Genomic DNA, 18,369 nt, shown 5'->3' with positions numbered 1-18,369 from the left:
GCCGAGTTTGATCATCCTGTAGATGCGGTTTGAGTGCGTCTGCGGGTCATCCAGCGTGAAGCCGGACGACAGCAGTGCCGTCTCGAACAGCAGGATCACCAGATCTTTCACAGCCTTGTCGTTCTTGTCCACCTCAGCTTTCTGTCTGAGGGTCTCGACGATGGGATGGACAGGGTTGATCTCTAAATGCTTTTTGGCAGTCATGTAGCCCATGGTGGAGTTGTCCCTCAGAGCCTGAGACTTCATGATTCTCTCCATGTTGGCCGTCCAGCCGTACGTGCTCGTGACGATGCAGCAGGGCGAGGACACCAGACGGTTCGAGACGGTGACCTGTGTGAAAACACATTTCGATGTTTACCTTCATCATTTGATCGTTAATGTTTTCCTTAAAACGTCAGCCCAGCATGCTAAGAGCTCGTACCTTCTCGATCTTTTTGTCGAGAATGTCTTTCATGATCTTGCACAGGTTCTCATATTTGGTCTTCAACTCTTCCTGCTTCTTCTTGTCCTCTTCATCCTCGGGCAGCTCCAGACCCTCCTTGGTAACGGACACCAGATTTTTGCCATCGTACTCTTTCAGCTGCTGCACGCAGTACTCGTCGATGGGCTCGATCATGTAGATCACCTCCAGACCGGCTTTGCGCAGACGCTCCACGAACGCGGAGTTGGCCACCTGATCTTTGGTCTCACCTACAGGAGATGCATAACAACATCACTATTTTCATCTCATGTAACGGACAGGTGCGTCTGAGCTTTGAGTTCACAGCAGTCATTACCGGTGATGTAGTAAATGTGCTTCTGGGTGTCCTTCATGCGGGTTACGTAATCTTTGAGGGACACCATCTCGTCTCCGGAGGCAGATGTGTAATAACGCAGCAATTCAGACAACTTCTTCCTGTTCTGAGAGTCCTCGTGGATACCGAGCTACACAAAGAAAATCAAATATCAATTTAAGACCAAATATTCCCACACCACACTAAATGATGTTTTAATCAGCTCAAGTCTGCTCGTGAAAATAAGGATTTAAAGGGGTCATGTGGCGCGAATACACGTTTTTCTGTGTCTTTGGTGTGTCATAGGTTGCCCATGCATGTATTAGACACGTACAATTGCAGAACAGAACCCACCTTCATGTTCTTGGAGAACTGCTCGTAGAATTTCTTGTAGTTGTCTTTGTCCTCCGAGAGTTCGGTGAAGAGCTCGAGGCACTTCTTGACCAGGTTCTTGCGGATGACTTTCAGGATCTTGCTCTGTTGAAGCATCTCTCTGGAGATGTTCAGAGGAAGATCTTCCGAGTCCACGACGCCCTTGATGAAGTCTGATGAAGAAAGGTTGAAACACGAATGAACAACACGGAGGACACTTCAGATGTTACAGCACAACACTGGTGCACTTACTGAGGTACTCGGGGATGAGCTCGTCGCAGTTGTCCATGATAAAGACCCTGCGCACGTACAGCTTGATGTTGTTCTTCTTTTTCTTGTTCTCGAAGAGATCGAAAGGAGCTCTGCGAGGAACGAAGAGCAAAGCGCGGAACTCCAGCTGACCCTCCACAGAGAAGTGCTGCGAGATCAATGAACACAAAGTCAGGAACACTACACAATCACTCCTGGAATACAATACTACCGTCCTGCGCTACAACCTTTAATCCAACTCTGTTTGCATACTGTTCTCATTCTACATACTTCACACTACAGATCTAGTTTGATCTCCACAGTTTAGACAGACCTTGATAGCCAGGTGATCTTCCCAGTCATTGGTCAGGCTCTTGTAGAACTCGCCGTACTCCTCGTTGGTGATGTCATCGGGGTTGCGGGTCCACAGAGGTTTGGTCTTGTTGAGCTCCTCCTGGTCGATGTATTTCTCCTTGATCTTCTTCTTTTTCTTCTTCTTGTCAGAGCTCTTGTCATCGTGGTCCTCATCGTCCGAGCCTACGTCCTCGATCTCGGGTTTGCCCTCGTCTTTTTCTCCCTCCTCTTCCTCTTTTTCTTTCTCTTTCTCCTCCTCAGCCTCATCGTCACTCACCTCCTTGTCACGCTCCTTCTCCACCTGAACGAGAAAGACAACGCGATCAGCATTAATGTGATAGTTTGAATATATACTGTATATAGAAACACATTGTAATGAGCTGGTGTCAGCTATTTGCTGTTTACACAAACACCACAAGCATTACGTACAAAGAGCGTGATGGGGTAGCCAATGAACTGTGAGTGCTTCTTGACGATCTCCTTGACACGCCTCTCTTCAATGTACTCTGTCTGGTCATCCTTCAAATGTAGGATGACTTTTGTGCCACGGCCAATTGGCTCAGCTAAAGGGAACCAAAACGATGTAATCGTTTACCACTTGAACAGACAACATCACAGATTCATGTCATGTGAAACAGTTTGTTTGTCACTTACAGTTGTCCACTTTAACTGTGAAGGAACCGCCTGCGGATGACTCCCAAGCATACTGTTCATCGTCGATGTGTTTGGAAATAACTACAACTTTCTCGGCCACCAGGTAAGCGGAATAGAAACCCACTCCGAACTGACCGATCATAGAGATGTCAGCTCCAGCCTGCAGGGCCTCCATGAAAGCCTTCGTGCCGGATTTAGCGATGGTGCCCAGGTTATTGATGAGGTCAGCTTTGGTCATACCGATGCCGGTGTCGATGATCGTGAGCGTGCGATCCTCTTTGTTTGGAATGATTTCGATTTTGAGGTCTTTTCCCGAGTCAAGCTTGCTTGGGTCTGTAAGACTTTCATAGCGGATTTTGTCCAAAGCCTAAAAGGTAGAACATTTTAAGGTGACAAATTACTTTGTATACAAAGGCATTCTGAGTGAACTGTAGACATTTTAAGCAACTGTTTAAGACCGCATTCAAACGCAGTGCAAAAAGAACAATAAGAACATGCATTGCTCTTTGCCAATGTCAGTGGTGTCTTAAATTGGATTACATAAAAAGCCCGGAGTTTAGGTTATTTATTTATTCAGTCCATTGTATCGTTATATGATCATTATGTCATCTCTTTAATGTATGAATTATTTTCAAAATCCACACATCCTATTATTTCATTTTTCGTGACACATTCACGTACATCTGAGGAGTTGGAGATGAGCTCTCTGAGGAAGATCTCTTTGTTGGAGTAGAAGGTGTTGATGATGAGAGACATCAGCTGAGCGATCTCAGCCTGAAAGGCGAAGGTCTCGGCTTCCTCCTCCATCGGCTGGTCGTGAGCTTCAGGCATCTGTCAAACAACACAAACCTTCAATGTAACACTTGCACACACCTCAACATGTCACATGGCAGGGCTCTAGACTGCGACCAAAATACGCGCAAACGCGATCGTTTTTTATAACGTGGGAGGTAAAATTTCACGGGGTCGCATTGGTGCGAGTGCCAAATGAACATTTAATGTGATTTATGAGTGTGGTGAGGACGCGCTTGTGAAAAGTGCAGGAAAGAGCGAGCAGAGCGCTTGTGCACTCCCTCTGTCTCCAAACTAAAGTGTGTGTTTGACTTCATTCGGTGTTGCGCAGACTGAACAGCATAAAAGCACTACGGGACAGACTCCTCCATATGCTTTTAATACACGCTCATGGAACATTGATGTCATATTCTGATCGTTCTGCGCAGCGCTTAATGAAGTCGAACACATTTGTTTCTGAACTATCCAGTGAAGTGCTTTCCTTGTTAACTTATAACTTTTGCGATGTCCTAACAGCTCGATTCGCAACGTAATGACACATTTGAACCGATTCATGTTGTTGAAACAACTCATATGTCAAACACTGAACTCACAAAACTCGACAGAACCCATCACATCAGTCACACAAAACATGTCAGAACACAATCGTGCTTAGACCATTTAACAAGAGTGGCTAGTAAGATTTAGTATTTTAAGTTTATTTATGACAATGTGCAGTAAAGTACATATATAATCATTTAGTTCTGAGTTACTTTTGAGTTTTGAGCTAGCTAATTAAATTAAATTGTATGTGGTAAAAATAAAGAGGGCCAGTGGAGTGACAGAGTGACAGGTAATAGTTGTGTCAGATAATTTCATAGCCAATATATAACTTGAATATAAAACTAAATAATAACAACTGCATAAAATTCGATTCATCAACTGCGATCATTATGATTACTATAAAAAAGGGTGCGACCAAATTGTAAATTGGTGCGACCCACTGAGAAGTGGGAAAAATGAGTCTAGAGCCCGGCGTTGTCATGACGCTGATCTGTTGTCACGTTAGCAGCATCACTTCAACCTCAGACAACCTCACGCTTCAACTCCAGAGCAAACACGCTGAGAAATCATATGAATCCTATTCAAGATGAAGAATATTACTATATTTACACCAGAATACACAACGCGACCTGTGCATTATCATTTAGGAACCGCATGTACAAACTCAATTCGTATCATCACGCGCGCGCGCGCCACTTGCTGGTCTAATCGGAATATTACGAGCTTCTAGAATCTACTGAAGTCACATCATTTCACTTCTTCTTGGCATTAAAACGTTCAAGACAAGGATGAGACATCATAATGCCATTAATATCGTTTATTATATCTATTTATATGCATTCCGCTACTTATAATCACAACATAATAAATACTTCACGCATTATCATCTATATGCATACGTGCACGTTTAAAATCGTCATGTTTAACCTACATTCACTTCGTCATAATAATCATGTAACTTATTTATAATAAGGCAAACATGCCTTTGAATGATGAACGTTTATTAAGCAGGAATCCCTGAACAGGCTCGTTTAATCTGAGGAAAATCCTCTGAGGTAACGTAACGGTAAAACTCATCCGTTCATTCCAGAACCAATTCCTGCACTTTACATTCACCTCATGTATTTATTCAACAATTATGACAGCTTTAATATAGAAGCAGAAACTTAGCATAGAAACATTTGAACTTTAAAAGGCATTAGCAAACGTCCCAGTGATCCCGGTCGTGATGTGATTTATTCACCGCATCCTCGCCAATAAAACACGATTAAAACGACGATTATCCTCACAAACATACACGACACCTCTAACACGAATAGATTATGACGCCTTTATTATGACATAGTCTTACCTTGAGTGTTGTTGTTGGTAAAGTGAATGCGCTAAAGACCTGTAAGGTGTCACTCGCTGACAGTGCGCCGCCGGTGGTGCTTTATATACGTTCACGAGGAGTGTTCGAGAACGCGCACACCCGAAGCCTCTGGAATCTTCTCAACGCTCCCAGCCGCCCACCTGTTGGAGGGACTGTCCTGTCAATCATCGATTCGTGTTCAATCATCTGTCGCGGTCGGCGGGACTACGGCTGAAGAGTGAAATATCTAGAGTGCCTGAGAAGTCAAAATAAATAAAAAAAGACCGGACTCGAGCTGATATTTGCTCAATGCTAATTTATTAAAAACTTTTCAGTTTACAAAAAAACATTTCATTATAAAATTCGGAAATTCAACTGTGTGCAGTTAGAAGCAAAAAGAAAAAGAAAAGAAACGAAAAGAAAAGTCGGCTTTTGCTAATGCAGTCTTAAAGCTGGAAGGTCCAGAAGGGATTTCCCTTTAATGCAAATGTGTTTACAAAAATAAAACAATGAATTAATCGATACATTAACAATTTAGTGGTATTTACACTAAAACTCTTTAGTCGACTTCCTCCATTCTAGAAGTGTCACCATCGCCTTCCAGAACTGGCATATCTTCTTCAGCGGGTTGAGTAATATCTTCTACAGCGGAGTCATCGTCATCAATGCCTGAAAAACATCACATTTCATAGATCTCATTTCTCGATTAGGGGTTGACTGATGTGACAATCTATATAAAAGTAATATGATACAATGTGATGTATTACGTAATCATATTAATGCATATGATTAATTGTGGTCTAATGGTTAGAGAGTCAGANAAAAAGAAAAAGAAAAGAAACGAAAAGAAAAGTCGGCTTTTGCTAATGCAGTCTTAAAGCTGGAAGGTCCAGAAGGGATTTCCCTTTAATGCAAATGTGTTTACAAAAATAAAACAATGAATTAATCGATACATTAACAATTTAGTGGTATTTACACTAAAACTCTTTAGTCGACTTCCTCCATTCTAGAAGTGTCACCATCGCCTTCCAGAACTGGCATATCTTCTTCAGCGGGTTGAGTAATATCTTCTACAGCGGAGTCATCGTCATCAATGCCTGAAAAACATCACATTTCATAGATCTCATTTCTCGATTAGGGGTTGACTGATGTGACAATCTATATAAAAGTAATATGATACAATGTGATGTATTACGTAATCATATTAATGCATATGATTAATTGTGGTCTAATGGTTAGAGAGTCAGACTCGTGACCAGAAGGTTGCCGGTTCGATTCCCAGGGCCGGCGGGTAACAACTGAGGTGCCCTTGAGCAAGGCACCTTACCCCTACTTGCTCCCCGGGCAGCTGCAGTGATAGCTGCCCACTGCTCCGGGGGTACGTGTGTTCACTACTCTCTGGATGGGTTAAATGCAGAGGTCACATTTCGTTGCCTTGTACCTTCGTACATGTGCAATGACAATAAATTGAATCAAAAATCTAAAAATCTAATATTTCATTGATATTTATTGTGTTATGTATTGGCTATGCAATGCATATCGATCGAACATCAGTGTGTATAGACTGTTTCATTGGACGCGCGCGCGCGCCTGACCCCCAGTTAACTTCCGGTTTGTGTTTGTGTTTGGCTAGTGTCTAATAATATAACTATTTATATTTGATTTAACTTATGTTAATATTAATTTGTATTATTATTTTACCGTATAATGATTGTATTAAATAAATGATTTGTTGCATGGGTCCTGTAGTTCGGTCGCATTTAAAGTCCCAGTGAAATTAAAAATGACAGTGCCTATTTTTTCATGAAATATTGCAGCGTTTATTGTAAATAGTTTATCAATGTGGGTCATTCTCTTTTTAAAATTGGTGTGCCCTCATAATCTTTAGTTAAAATCTGAAAATGCACTTCCTTCCAGTAATGACTATTCATTATGTTTATGTTAGACGGCTTGGAGATAGAAGGGATACAGCTACTGCCGGAAGTGGTGCAAAATCTCGCCATATAATTACAATAAATTACATTAGCTAACACCTACACCTACCCCAACCCTAAACCTAACCTTACAATAATAAAAAAAATATTAATCAAGTGCTCATGCTCAGTGGAGGTAGCTGCATCCCTTCTAGTCAAAACCACGGAAATGCGTCAAAATACGGAAGTAAAAACGATCGCAACTTCCAGTTCACGGGGACTTTAAACAAACCGTATGGTACATTGACATCTAGTGGTTGAGCTTGGTATCACAGTCTGAATTCTAAATATTGCAGTGGCAAGTTTAGCCAAGTAACAGTTCTTTTCAATTTCTTTTGACTGTTATCAGAAATAATCTACAGGCGCCCTATTGTTTGTGAATGTGTGCTGGAAGTTCAATTGGGGTCACAAAAGTGCACATGCGCAGTTACGTTTGTTTATGTTGTTAAGATGAAACCGTCTATATAAAGATCTCTTCTCAAGTGTGCTTTGACACACTACTCTGTCTTCAGATTGTACTTTTTTTTAAATGCAGTCGTCCAACTCACCAAGGCCGAGTTTGATCATCCTGTAGATGCGGTTTGAGTGCGTCTGCGGGTCATCCAGCGTGAAGCCGGACGACAGCAGTGCCGTCTCGAACAGCAGGATCACCAGATCTTTCACAGCCTTGTCGTTCTTGTCCACCTCAGCTTTCTGTCTGAGGGTCTCGACGATGGGATGGACAGGGTTGATCTCTAAATGCTTTTTGGCAGTCATGTAGCCCATGGTGGAGTTGTCCCTCAGAGCCTGAGACTTCATGATTCTCTCCATGTTGGCCGTCCAGCCGTACGTGCTCGTGACGATGCAGCAGGGCGAGGACACCAGACGGTTCGAGACGGTGACCTGTGTGAAAACACATTTCGATGTTTACCTTCATCATTTGATCGTTAATGTTTTCCTTAAAACGTCAGCCCAGCATGCTAAGAGCTCGTACCTTCTCGATCTTTTTGTCGAGAATGTCTTTCATGATCTTGCACAGGTTCTCATATTTGGTCTTCAACTCTTCCTGCTTCTTCTTGTCCTCTTCATCCTCGGGCAGCTCCAGACCCTCCTTGGTAACGGACACCAGATTTTTGCCATCGTACTCTTTCAGCTGCTGCACGCAGTACTCGTCGATGGGCTCGATCATGTAGATCACCTCCAGACCGGCTTTGCGCAGACGCTCCACGAACGCGGAGTTGGCCACCTGATCTTTGGTCTCACCTTTACAGAGAAAGACAGTTTTGTAAAACGATGACCTATTTTAGTTACGCTTACGTTGTTATGTGTAGTTTGGACTGAGCTGCTAACCGGTGATGTAGTAGATGTGCTTCTGGTTGTCCTTCATGCGAGACACATACTCTTTGAGGGACACCATCTCGTCTCCGGAAGCAGATGTGTAGTAGCGAAGCAGTTCGGATAGCTTTTTACGGTTCTGGGAGTCCTCGTGGATACCGAGCTAGAGCGAGAAAATACTTTTTTTTTAGTTTAAACCGTCTTGACAATATCTATAAGTACTCAGAAAGAAAACTTACCTTCATGTTCTTGGAGAACTGCTCGTAGAATTTCTTGTAGTTGTCTTTGTCCTCCGAGAGTTCGGTGAAGAGCTCGAGGCACTTCTTGACCAGGTTCTTGCGGATGACTTTCAGGATCTTGCTCTGTTGAAGCATCTCTCTGGAGATGTTCAGAGGAAGATCTTCCGAGTCCACGACGCCCTTGATGAAGTCTGATGAAAAAAGATTCATTTCGTTAACTTTAGGGACGTAGCGATTCACGAATATGAACTCACTATGCGATTTTATTCATGATTTTTTTACAGAATGAGTTGAGGCAACTTAAACAATAACCACCACCCTTTTGTTATTTCTCTAATGCTGCACATTTCTTTGTACAATAAACTTTATTTGATGTCAAATAACAAAACTCAATTGCAGTTTCAAAACAAATTCCAAATCAAATAAAATATGAATAATACAAAAGTCTCAATACAAAAGTAATATAGACAAACAAAGACTTTGTCTGTGCTTTTCCTAACTTTAACTTTTTTAAGAAATATCAGCACACCCACGTGAACCAAGTTTGCAAACACAGCGGCCCCTGCTGTTCAAAACATGTATTGCGATTCAAATAACATCTCAACCGTCTTGAATCGTCACATATTATAATATATTTTTAACCGGCTCATATCCCTAGTTAACTGATTTCATCCTTAAATCCTTGAGCAATTCTCAATATTCACTCTCGAGACACTTACTGAGATATTCTGGAATGAGTTCATCGCAGTTGTCCATGATAAAGACTCTGCGCACGTACAGCTTGATGTTATTCCTCTTCTTCTTGTTCTCGAAAAGGTCAAAACCGGCTCTTCTGGTTACAAACAGCAGCGCGCGGAACTCCAGCTGACCCTCAACTGAAAAGTGCTGTCGCGACAAAGAAAATTCAGGTCTTCATCATCCAGCTCACAAGTCAACACTCAACTCTTGAATGATGAACACTAGCGCTCACCTTGACCGCCAGGTGATCCTCCCAATCGTTGCTCAGGCTCTTGTAGAACTCGCCGTACTCCTCGTTGGTGATGTCATCGGGGTTACGGGTCCACAGAGGTTTGGTCTTGTTGAGCTCCTGAACATCAGTGTACTTCTCCTTCACCTTCTTCTTCCTCTTGTTCTTACCGTCTTTGGAGTCTTCGTCCTCATCAGCCCCCAGGTCCTCGATCTTGGGTTTGTCCGCATCGTCTCCGGCCGCCACCTCCTCTTCCTTTTCTCCTTCTTCAAGGTCAACCTCCTTCTCCCTTTCTTTCTCAACCTGCAGTTTTTCAACGAGAATTCATTCACGTGTTCGGACAAACTTGTCGTTCAGGTATCACAGTAGAGACACTTACGAAGAGCGTGATGGGGTAACCGATGAACTGAGAGTGTTTCTTCACGACTTCCTTGACGCGTTTCTCCTCAACGTATTCGGATTGGTCCTCTTTAAGGTGAAGAATGACTTTCGTACCACGTCCGATGGGTTCACCTGTCAAAGCAATAGCACAATTATTTAAGGATGGCTGAGGAAAGATCCGTTTGATCTAAATCAACATTTGGTCAAGTTCATACCAAGGTCTGGCCTCACGGTAAAAGAACCGCCCGCTGCAGACTCCCACACATACTGCTCATCGTCAATGTGTTTGGTGATCACTGTGACTTTCTCGGCCACCAGGTAAGCGGAATAGAAACCCACTCCGAACTGACCGATCATAGAGATGTCAGCTCCAGCCTGCAGGGCCTCCATGAAAGCNCATCTTAGCTTTAACTTTTCTTTTCATTTTTTAAATTGATTTATTATTTTTTGTGTCCATTTTTTAATTATTTTTAATTATTATTATTATTTATTTTTAGATTATTTTATTTATCATTTCCTTTTATTTTTACATTTATTTATTTATACGTTTATTTATTTTTATATTTATTTATTATCGCATGTATTTATTTCCACTTTTATTTATTTATTCTTGAATTTATTCTTACTTTTCTGTTCTTGTATGATAATTAGATGGGTTGGTCTTGCCTACTATTGGTTCAGCGTAGATTGAAGCGTTTGATCGATTACTCTTGACTTGTTTTGGACTAACGTCACGTCACTCACTGATCGTTTGCTTCGTGTATAACGTTAAGTAACTATGGCGGGCGCACAATTAGCTAGAGAGTTACAGCATTTAGCCAATGAAGTCGATAACCATGCATCAAATGACTATGTGTCATTCAGATTAGATGCACTTATTGATGATTTATTACAGATTGACGGCGAGATAAATGACAAAGTTCTCCCTCGGTTGTTAGCCTCTTTGCAGCACATTCAAAGTCTGTGCGAGTCAGAGGGTGCTATGGTGGCGTTACAGTTCAACTGGTGAAAATCATAAAGCACAAAATGTAATAAGGTTTAACTACACAGATGAGCTTGTAAACCGAAGTCGCAAGCTAACGCTTTGTCAAAGTGATAGTTATAAGCAGCCTTTCGGTTAGAAAAAGCGTAAAGATTTAATGTAACATGATGTAACATAATGTAAATGAATTGAGACATAGTGAACTTAAGTCACAAGTTAACACGGTAGTAATGAGCATCGTTCTTTCACTACAGGGGCCATCAAATGGAAACCATTCCTTCTAAAAAGACGTGGTTACTAAACGGTACTCGTAAACTACATTTCATAAAATAATAGCTAAAACGAATTATTTTGTTTTATCAAACCATTCATTCCTTTATTTATTTTCATATTATTACATTTATTCGTTTATATATTTATTTATTTATACATTTATTTATTTATAATTTTTGCAGGCTTAGTCCTCCATACACACTGACCAAGTCGCTGTTGAGTCTGAACGAGAGAGAGAGATCTCGTTCGTGAACGAATTGAACGAACTGGTACATGTCGTTCATGAAGGAAATGAAGGAGAGTGTACATTGTAGGTCGGTCATTTAGCATGTGAGTCTCGTTCATCAATCAGCAGAAAGCGGATGCAAAGCGCAGTTACAGGTAGGCTACTTTGCACGCTTGTATATTTAAAATACATAAACTTCACGTTTAACATAATCCCAGATTTATGAATGTGTAAATGACCAAAGAATTAACTTTTAAATTATGCAGAAAAACCTTGTGCGTTGGTCATCTGAACCACTTATTTAGACTTATTTTATTTATTTAATGAGTAGATCAGAGACACACATTTTAATAAAGCCTGTAATCAGTTTATATGTCCGTTAATACCTTCGTTGACATAACACAACTATTTTTCGCCACCTGCTGGCGTATTATAGAAATGGTCACTGAACGAATCAGTGAACGAATCTGAACGAATCATTTTGGTGAACGAACTGAAAAAGAACGAATCACTCAAATGAATCATAATTCCCATCACTAGTCGCAACCATTTGACATCACGGATTCTGACGCAAAAAAAATGGCGGCCTCCAAGTAAAAATATTTTTTCAAAGTTTATGAATACTGTGACGTTTTTTTATTTCACAATTATAAAGTCAATGCCATTGTTCATATATTAAGCCATACATCGCTCTATACCCAGGGATCCTTTTAAGTATTTGGTTTAGCACTTTTTGCGTCTTTTAATGATTTTAAATATGAAGAACAATTTTACACTGAAAAATATCTATGCAATATATATATTTGTTCTTTTTTACCTATGTAATATTTTCTTCCATCCAGTAACGTTACCTCAGAGATGACGTATGCCGAAGCTGTGTCCCAATTCAGGGTCTGCAACCTTTAAGGTCGCGGACTTAAAAACGGGGACTTGGTTTTCAAAGCAGGCAGCCTCAAAAGTCCAAGAAGCGAACTGAAATGAGACGGTCTAGCCTCGCGGAGGATTTCCCAATTGCGTGATTTGCGTCACCTGCTGCTCCTGTTGCGTGGTGACAGGACACAGCAGAGACGTTTCAGACCTTTTTAAACAAATACGGAGCCAGAAAAAATATATTTTATTTTCCAGAATATGACACGTTTATGTAGATTAAAACAGCCCAACAGTATATTAAATTAACCAACTTTACAAATAAAAAAAACTAGGGTTGTCAACGTTAACGCGTTAACGCATGCGATTAATTTTTTCAAATTAACGCGTGAAAAATATTTAACGCAATTAACGCAGCATCCGTTTGTTTTGACATTCTTTGTCTAGCGTTACATTATGTAATTACGCTCTTATTCGTGTACAGGCTTTTAAACCACTTAAGCGCGATTTTAAACAGTTGCTTTGACGCGTTCAATAAAGATAGACAGCTTCTAAACTGTGGGACGCGGCAAAACGCAACGCGAGGTCCAGTCTGGTGTAAACAGTCACGGGCTGAAGGCTGCGTCGGTGAATCTCTGTCAGACAGCGCATCCGTGTTAAATTCTCTTTCGTGCTTGAATGGATAAAGCCATACAAGATTATGTCAGAAAGCCCGTTTTGTCTAGCATTTTTGAGTTGAGAAAATGGGAGTGCGGTGACGGTCAGATCTGCGTACTGAGACAGTTCTTAAAGGGGCCGCGTTCTTAAACGTGCTGCTGTGACTCCTGTCACTAATGTTAATCAAAGAACAAAATAAAAGAAGAAATCAATGTGATTTTGTAGATTTAATGAGAATTCTTCTGCATTTAATTTATAATTTAGCATTAAAGACTGTAAAGTGTTTGAGAACTTCCTTCAATTTCTGTATATTTCATGATAGCTCTCAATTATATTGTTGAATGGCTATAATTAATGTTAAAATAATCAATTTAATAGAGACATCCGTTACAGTACTAATATCAAAATGTTTTCTTTCATTCATAAAATGACGCTGTTAAAGAAATATGTTGTTTCTACATCAATTTGAAGATTAAATGTGAAATTATTAAAATGTAAAAGTATATTTTAAAATGTGTGATTAATCGTGATTAATCACAGAAAATGTGTGATTAATCCGATTATTATTTTTAATCGATTGACAGCACTAAAAAAACACAATAATGCACCAATAATGTTAATTAACAACATCATATATAATATTAAAACACTGAAATTGACCGTTTTTGTGAATTACATACTTTTATTTAACTAAGGTTTTGATAGATTATTAAAAAAATTCAAGACGTTACAGGCGCGCAATGAATCTCGGGATAGCCAAAGCTGTGAAGGATAATTTACATTCTATGGCCCTGTCCCAAATGGCGCACTCCGGTCTTGTGGACCTCCTCCGAGTCCACACTTGGTGACGTCAGGAAATGCAGACCTATAGGGCACTAGGCACGAGTCCACAAGGGTACATGGGAGTGCATTTTGGGACAGACTTGAGGACATCACGCCGGAAAGAGCAAGCGGTGCTTTCTAATCTCTCTCGCGGTACTTTGTTGTCATTCGCTGATCAGTCTTCGCAGCGCCGCGTGAAGTCGGCCACTTATTGTCCCACTGTTGTTATTTGGGAGAACTGGGACAGGAGCTGCCGGTTTTTGTTGTTCTGTATTTCATATGTAGATATACCACCCGAGCATTATACAATAGATACTTATGTTTGTAATGCATTCATTTGTCGTGACGTAAATGCAACTGCTTATTATGGATTTATTTGTATACACTATACTTAATGTGCATAATGGGTTCTTAATATGCATATATGTTGTTATTTAATATTTCTCTATAATACAGAATCTGTGTTGTTCATCTTTACAGAGTCCAGAGACAACTAGATATAAATCTACAACAAAACATGGCTTATCAGAATCAGAATCAGAATCAGAAGAGCTTTATTGCCAAGTGTGCTTGCACACACAAGGAATTTTCTTTGGTGTTGGAAGCTTCTAGTACAGACATTTAACACAATGACAATACAATATAATACGATTTACAGTCTAAAAGATTCTAAATTGTGCATATATAAAATAAAGACTATTTTACAGAAAATGGGGGATAATAACATATAAGAGACATTGTACCGGGTAGTATATAGTAGAATAAACATATTAACAGATTGTATGTACACTTGTGCAAATGGATAATTTAGTAAGTAGAGGTAGTGTTATATACATGTATACATAAGATGTAGATATAATAAGGCACAGTAGTGCACACTATAGGAGTAGTGGAAGTGGAATATTGCTCTTAAGGAGCAGTTATCTGTTTAGGAGGGAGATTGCCTGGGGGAAGAAGCTGCTTCTGTGTCTGGAAGTCCTGGTGTTTGGTGCTCTAAAGCGCCGGCCAGAGGGCAGCAGATCAAAGAGTTTGTGTGCTGGGTGTGTGGAGTCAATGATGATTTTTCTTGCCCTGTTTTTCACTCTGGAATCGTACAGGTCCTGAAGTGTGGGCAGAGGAGCACCAATAATTTTCTCAGCACTACGAACTGTCCGTTGTAGTCTTCGTAGGTCTGATTTGGTGGCCGAGCCATACCAAACAGTAATTGAAGTGCACAGAACAGATTCGATGACCACTGAGTAGAACTGGGTCAGTAGCTCCTGTGGTAGGTTGAACTTCCTCAATTGACGGAGGAAGTATAACCTCTGCTGGGCCTTCTTTACAATGGAGTCTATGTGGGACTCCCACTTCAGGTCCTGAGAGATGGTGGAGCCCAGGAACCTGAATGACTCCACAGTATCCACAGTGCTGTCCAGGATGGTGAGGGGAGGAAGTGATGGAGGGTTCCTTCTGAAATCCACTATCATCTCCACTGTCTTGAATGCATTCAGCTCTAGGTTGTTTTGACTACACCAGGCAGCCAGCTGAGCAACCTCCTTTCTGTAGGCAGATTCATCACCGTCTTGAATAAGGCCAATGACTGTGGTGTCATCTGCAAACTTCAGGAGTTTGACAGAAGGGTCTGTAGAGGTGCATTCGTTTGTGTAGAGTGAAAATAGCAGTGGAGAAAGAACACATCCTTGAGGAGCTCCGGTGCTGATGGTACATGTGCTGGATTTAAATTTTCCCAACCTCACTAGCTGCTGCCTGTTCGACAGGAAGTTAATAATCCACTGACAGGTAGAGGTTGGCACAGAGAGCTGGGTAAGCTTGGGCAGGAGGAGGTCTGGGATTATGGTGTTGAAGGCCGAGCTGAAGTCTACAAACAGGATCCTGACGTAAGTCCCTGGTCTGTCTAGGTGTTGTAGGATGTAATGCAGTCCCATGTTTACTGCATCGTCCACAGACCTGTTTGCTCGGTAAGCAAACTGGAGGGGATCAAGAAGTGGTCTGGTGATGTCCTTCAGGTGGGCCAGTACAAGTCTCTCAAATGACTTCATGACCACAGATGTTAAAGCAACAGGCCTGTAGTCATTAAGTCCAGATATTTTGGGTTTCTTCTGTACAGGGATGATGGTGGAGCGTTTGAAGCATGAAGGGACTTCACACTGCTCCAAAGATCTGTTAAAAATATTAGTGAAGATGGGCGACAGCTGCTCCGCACAGACTTTCAGGCAGGAGGGTGAGACATTGTCTGGGCCTGGTGCTTTTCTGATCTTTTGTTTGCGGAAAAGCTGGCAAACATCCTCTTCGCAGATCTTAAGTGCAGGTTGAATGTCAAGAGGAGGTGTTAATGGTATAGCAGAGATAGGGTCAGGGCGGGTGTGAAGGGTGAGACTCTGCATTTCAAAACGACAATAGAAGTCGTTCAGGTCGTCAGCCAGTCGTTGATTACCCATAGACTGAGGGGATGATGGCTTGTAGTTGGTAATGTCTTTCAGGCCTTTCCACACTGATGCAGGGTCGTTGGCTGAAAACTGGTTCTTCAGCTTTTCAGAGTAGCTTCTCTTAGCTGCTCTTATCTCCTTTGTCAGTGTGTTTTTGGCCTGATTATACAAGACTTTGTCCCCACTTCTGTAAGCATCTTCTTTGGCCTGACGAAGCTGTCTCAGTTTCATTGTAAACCATGGTTTGTCATTGTTGTATGTTAAGCGAGTCCTGGTGGGAATACACATGTCCTCACAGAAGCTGATGTAGGATGTCACTGTGTCAGTTAACTCATCCAGATCAGTGGCTGCAGCTTCAAAGACACTCCAATCCGTGCAGTCGAAACAGGCTTGTAAGGCCCGCTCTGTTTCGCTGCTCCATCTCTTTGCTGTTCTTGCTACAGGCTTGGCAGATTTAAGCTTCTGTCTGTAGGTCGGAAGAAGATGAACCAGGCAATGATCAGAGAGACCCAGAGCTGCTCTGGGAACAGAGTGGTATGCATCCCGTATTGTGGTGTAACAGTGATCCAGAATGTTGCTGTCTCTGGTGGGGCATGTGATATGCTGCCTGTATTTTGGCAGCTCACGGGAGAGGTTTGCTCTGTTAAAGTCCCCAATAATAATAATAAGAGAATCCGGGTGTTGCTGCTCCGTGTCAGTGATGTAATCCGCCAGCTGTTGCAGCGCCGCGCTCGCACAAGCATGTGGAGGTATGTAAACATTCACGAGAATAAACGAGGAAAACTCGCGTGGCGAATAAAAAGGTTTGCAGTTGATAGAGAACGCTTCTAATTATTACCTTAAGTAAGAAAATGCACTGCATTAAAAGTTTTTATTATGGAATAGCTGGCTTAATAGAAAATAAATAAGCAATAATACGAATAAGTAACTAATTAAAAAAAACGAATTTTATCAAAACATACATTTAAAAATGTATCCGTCATGTTGACGTATATATATATATTTATTTATTTATCAATAGGGTAAATTACAACATGTAATAGTACAAAATTGCACAATGCAAATAACCAAAATAAAAAAACACATCAGTTATACATCTAAAACATTAAGAATTTTATCCAGTAGCCGAGATGTCTTAACAGCTTTGCTTTTGTTGCGTAATAATATTAAAGAATCAACAAATTCTTTATATCTGTGGAAAACAATCTACATTTGGTACAATTGACAAAAATTTTGCTTTATGTATATGGTATTTTCCAAGTAGAAATGAAAAAGTGCGTCAATGCGGGCTTCGCCGAAAACCGTGTCGAGGGCACAAAGGATCGGCGCTCGCGAGCAGACTTATGAGCGCTAGAAAGACAAATGGGACACCCTACGGACTGGTAGACTTGGCGAGAACGCGCAATTTAAGTCCACGTGAAGTGCGCCATTTGGAACAGGGCCATTCTATGCTTAAAAACCTGCGGAAATAAGGTCGCATTTTGGGGCTGCTTTTGAAGCAACCTTTGAATCGCGCTGCTGTGACGCAATCGGTCTTAAAATTCAGCCTTCAAAGCACGCAGCCAGAGAGTGCATATGCATTTTCCCCATAGACTTTCGGAAGAACGCAAAAAATAAGCTCTGTGATTAACAACGGTTTATGATGTTTACACGTTTTGTCTATCAAGATAATCTTTACAAATTAGCACCACTTTTGAAGCCGAAATACAATCGGCAGAAGTAAAAAGCTAACACGATTCCATAAACAGACTACACTTCAGGTCGCTCGACATCATCCTCACAGCCAAGACTCCGACAACTCTTTCAAACTTAAAAAAAATAAGTGGTCCCTGGCAAGTAATTGATCCGTGAATGAATCCGCATCTACGTTTTAAGCCAATGTAGCATTATTTGCGCGATGACGTCTAAAGTCCCCGCCAAAGTAGTCGCTTTTAGCAACTTGTTAGCAACCGAGGTTTTTAAGACACAATTCAGGCTTTAAAAAATCACAAGCGGTTTATAATTGGTGTGTTTTATGTTTTAGAGGTTTGCTTATCATAGACCTTATTTCGGGCCATTTACCAAAAACCCATTCAAGACTCTTCTTCTGGTGTTTATGGTAGTTTGGCAAACCAATGAAAAGGTGCAATTCAAGAAACCTAAAGATTTTGGTGG

General features: G+C 41.1%; 2 protein-coding genes across 2 annotated transcripts in view; both read right to left on the bottom strand.

Moving 5' to 3' along the window:
- The window catches only part of LOC130553029 (heat shock protein HSP 90-alpha-like), a 6,632-nt gene extending 1,409 nt beyond the window's left edge, over positions 1-5,223 (bottom strand). Inside the window, exons 1-10 of the mRNA XM_057331767.1 lie at positions 5,089-5,223; positions 3,084-3,233; positions 2,403-2,769; positions 2,178-2,311; positions 1,729-2,049; positions 1,398-1,563; positions 1,128-1,318; positions 777-924; positions 422-690; positions 3-330 (exon numbers count right to left, since the gene is read on the bottom strand). Of these exons, the coding sequence (XP_057187750.1) occupies positions 3-330; positions 422-690; positions 777-924; positions 1,128-1,318; positions 1,398-1,563; positions 1,729-2,049; positions 2,178-2,311; positions 2,403-2,769; positions 3,084-3,233 (2,074 nt within the window). The 5' untranslated portion in view covers positions 5,089-5,223. The remainder of the gene's footprint in view (positions 1-2; positions 331-421; positions 691-776; positions 925-1,127; positions 1,319-1,397; positions 1,564-1,728; positions 2,050-2,177; positions 2,312-2,402; positions 2,770-3,083; positions 3,234-5,088) is intronic.
- Positions 5,224-5,915: 692 nt separating this feature from the next.
- Positions 5,916-10,352, bottom strand: LOC130553400 (heat shock protein HSP 90-alpha 1-like). Its single transcript, XM_057332344.1, has 9 exons — positions 10,178-10,352; positions 9,961-10,094; positions 9,585-9,884; positions 9,334-9,499; positions 8,615-8,805; positions 8,391-8,538; positions 8,035-8,303; positions 7,610-7,943; positions 5,916-6,185 (listed from the first exon to the last, which is right to left on the bottom strand). Exons 1-9 carry the CDS (start codon positions 10,350-10,352, stop codon positions 6,076-6,078), a joined length of 1,827 nt encoding a protein of 608 aa, XP_057188327.1. The 3' UTR covers positions 5,916-6,075.
- Positions 10,353-18,369: the final 8,017 nt, after the last annotated feature.

This window comes from Triplophysa rosa, linkage group LG4 (genome assembly GCF_024868665.1).
Source record: "Triplophysa rosa linkage group LG4, Trosa_1v2, whole genome shotgun sequence".
NCBI lineage: Eukaryota > Metazoa > Chordata > Actinopteri > Cypriniformes > Nemacheilidae > Triplophysa > Triplophysa rosa.
The sequence above is the reverse complement of the archived record's forward strand: the minus strand, read 5'-3'. Positions and strand labels throughout refer to the sequence as shown.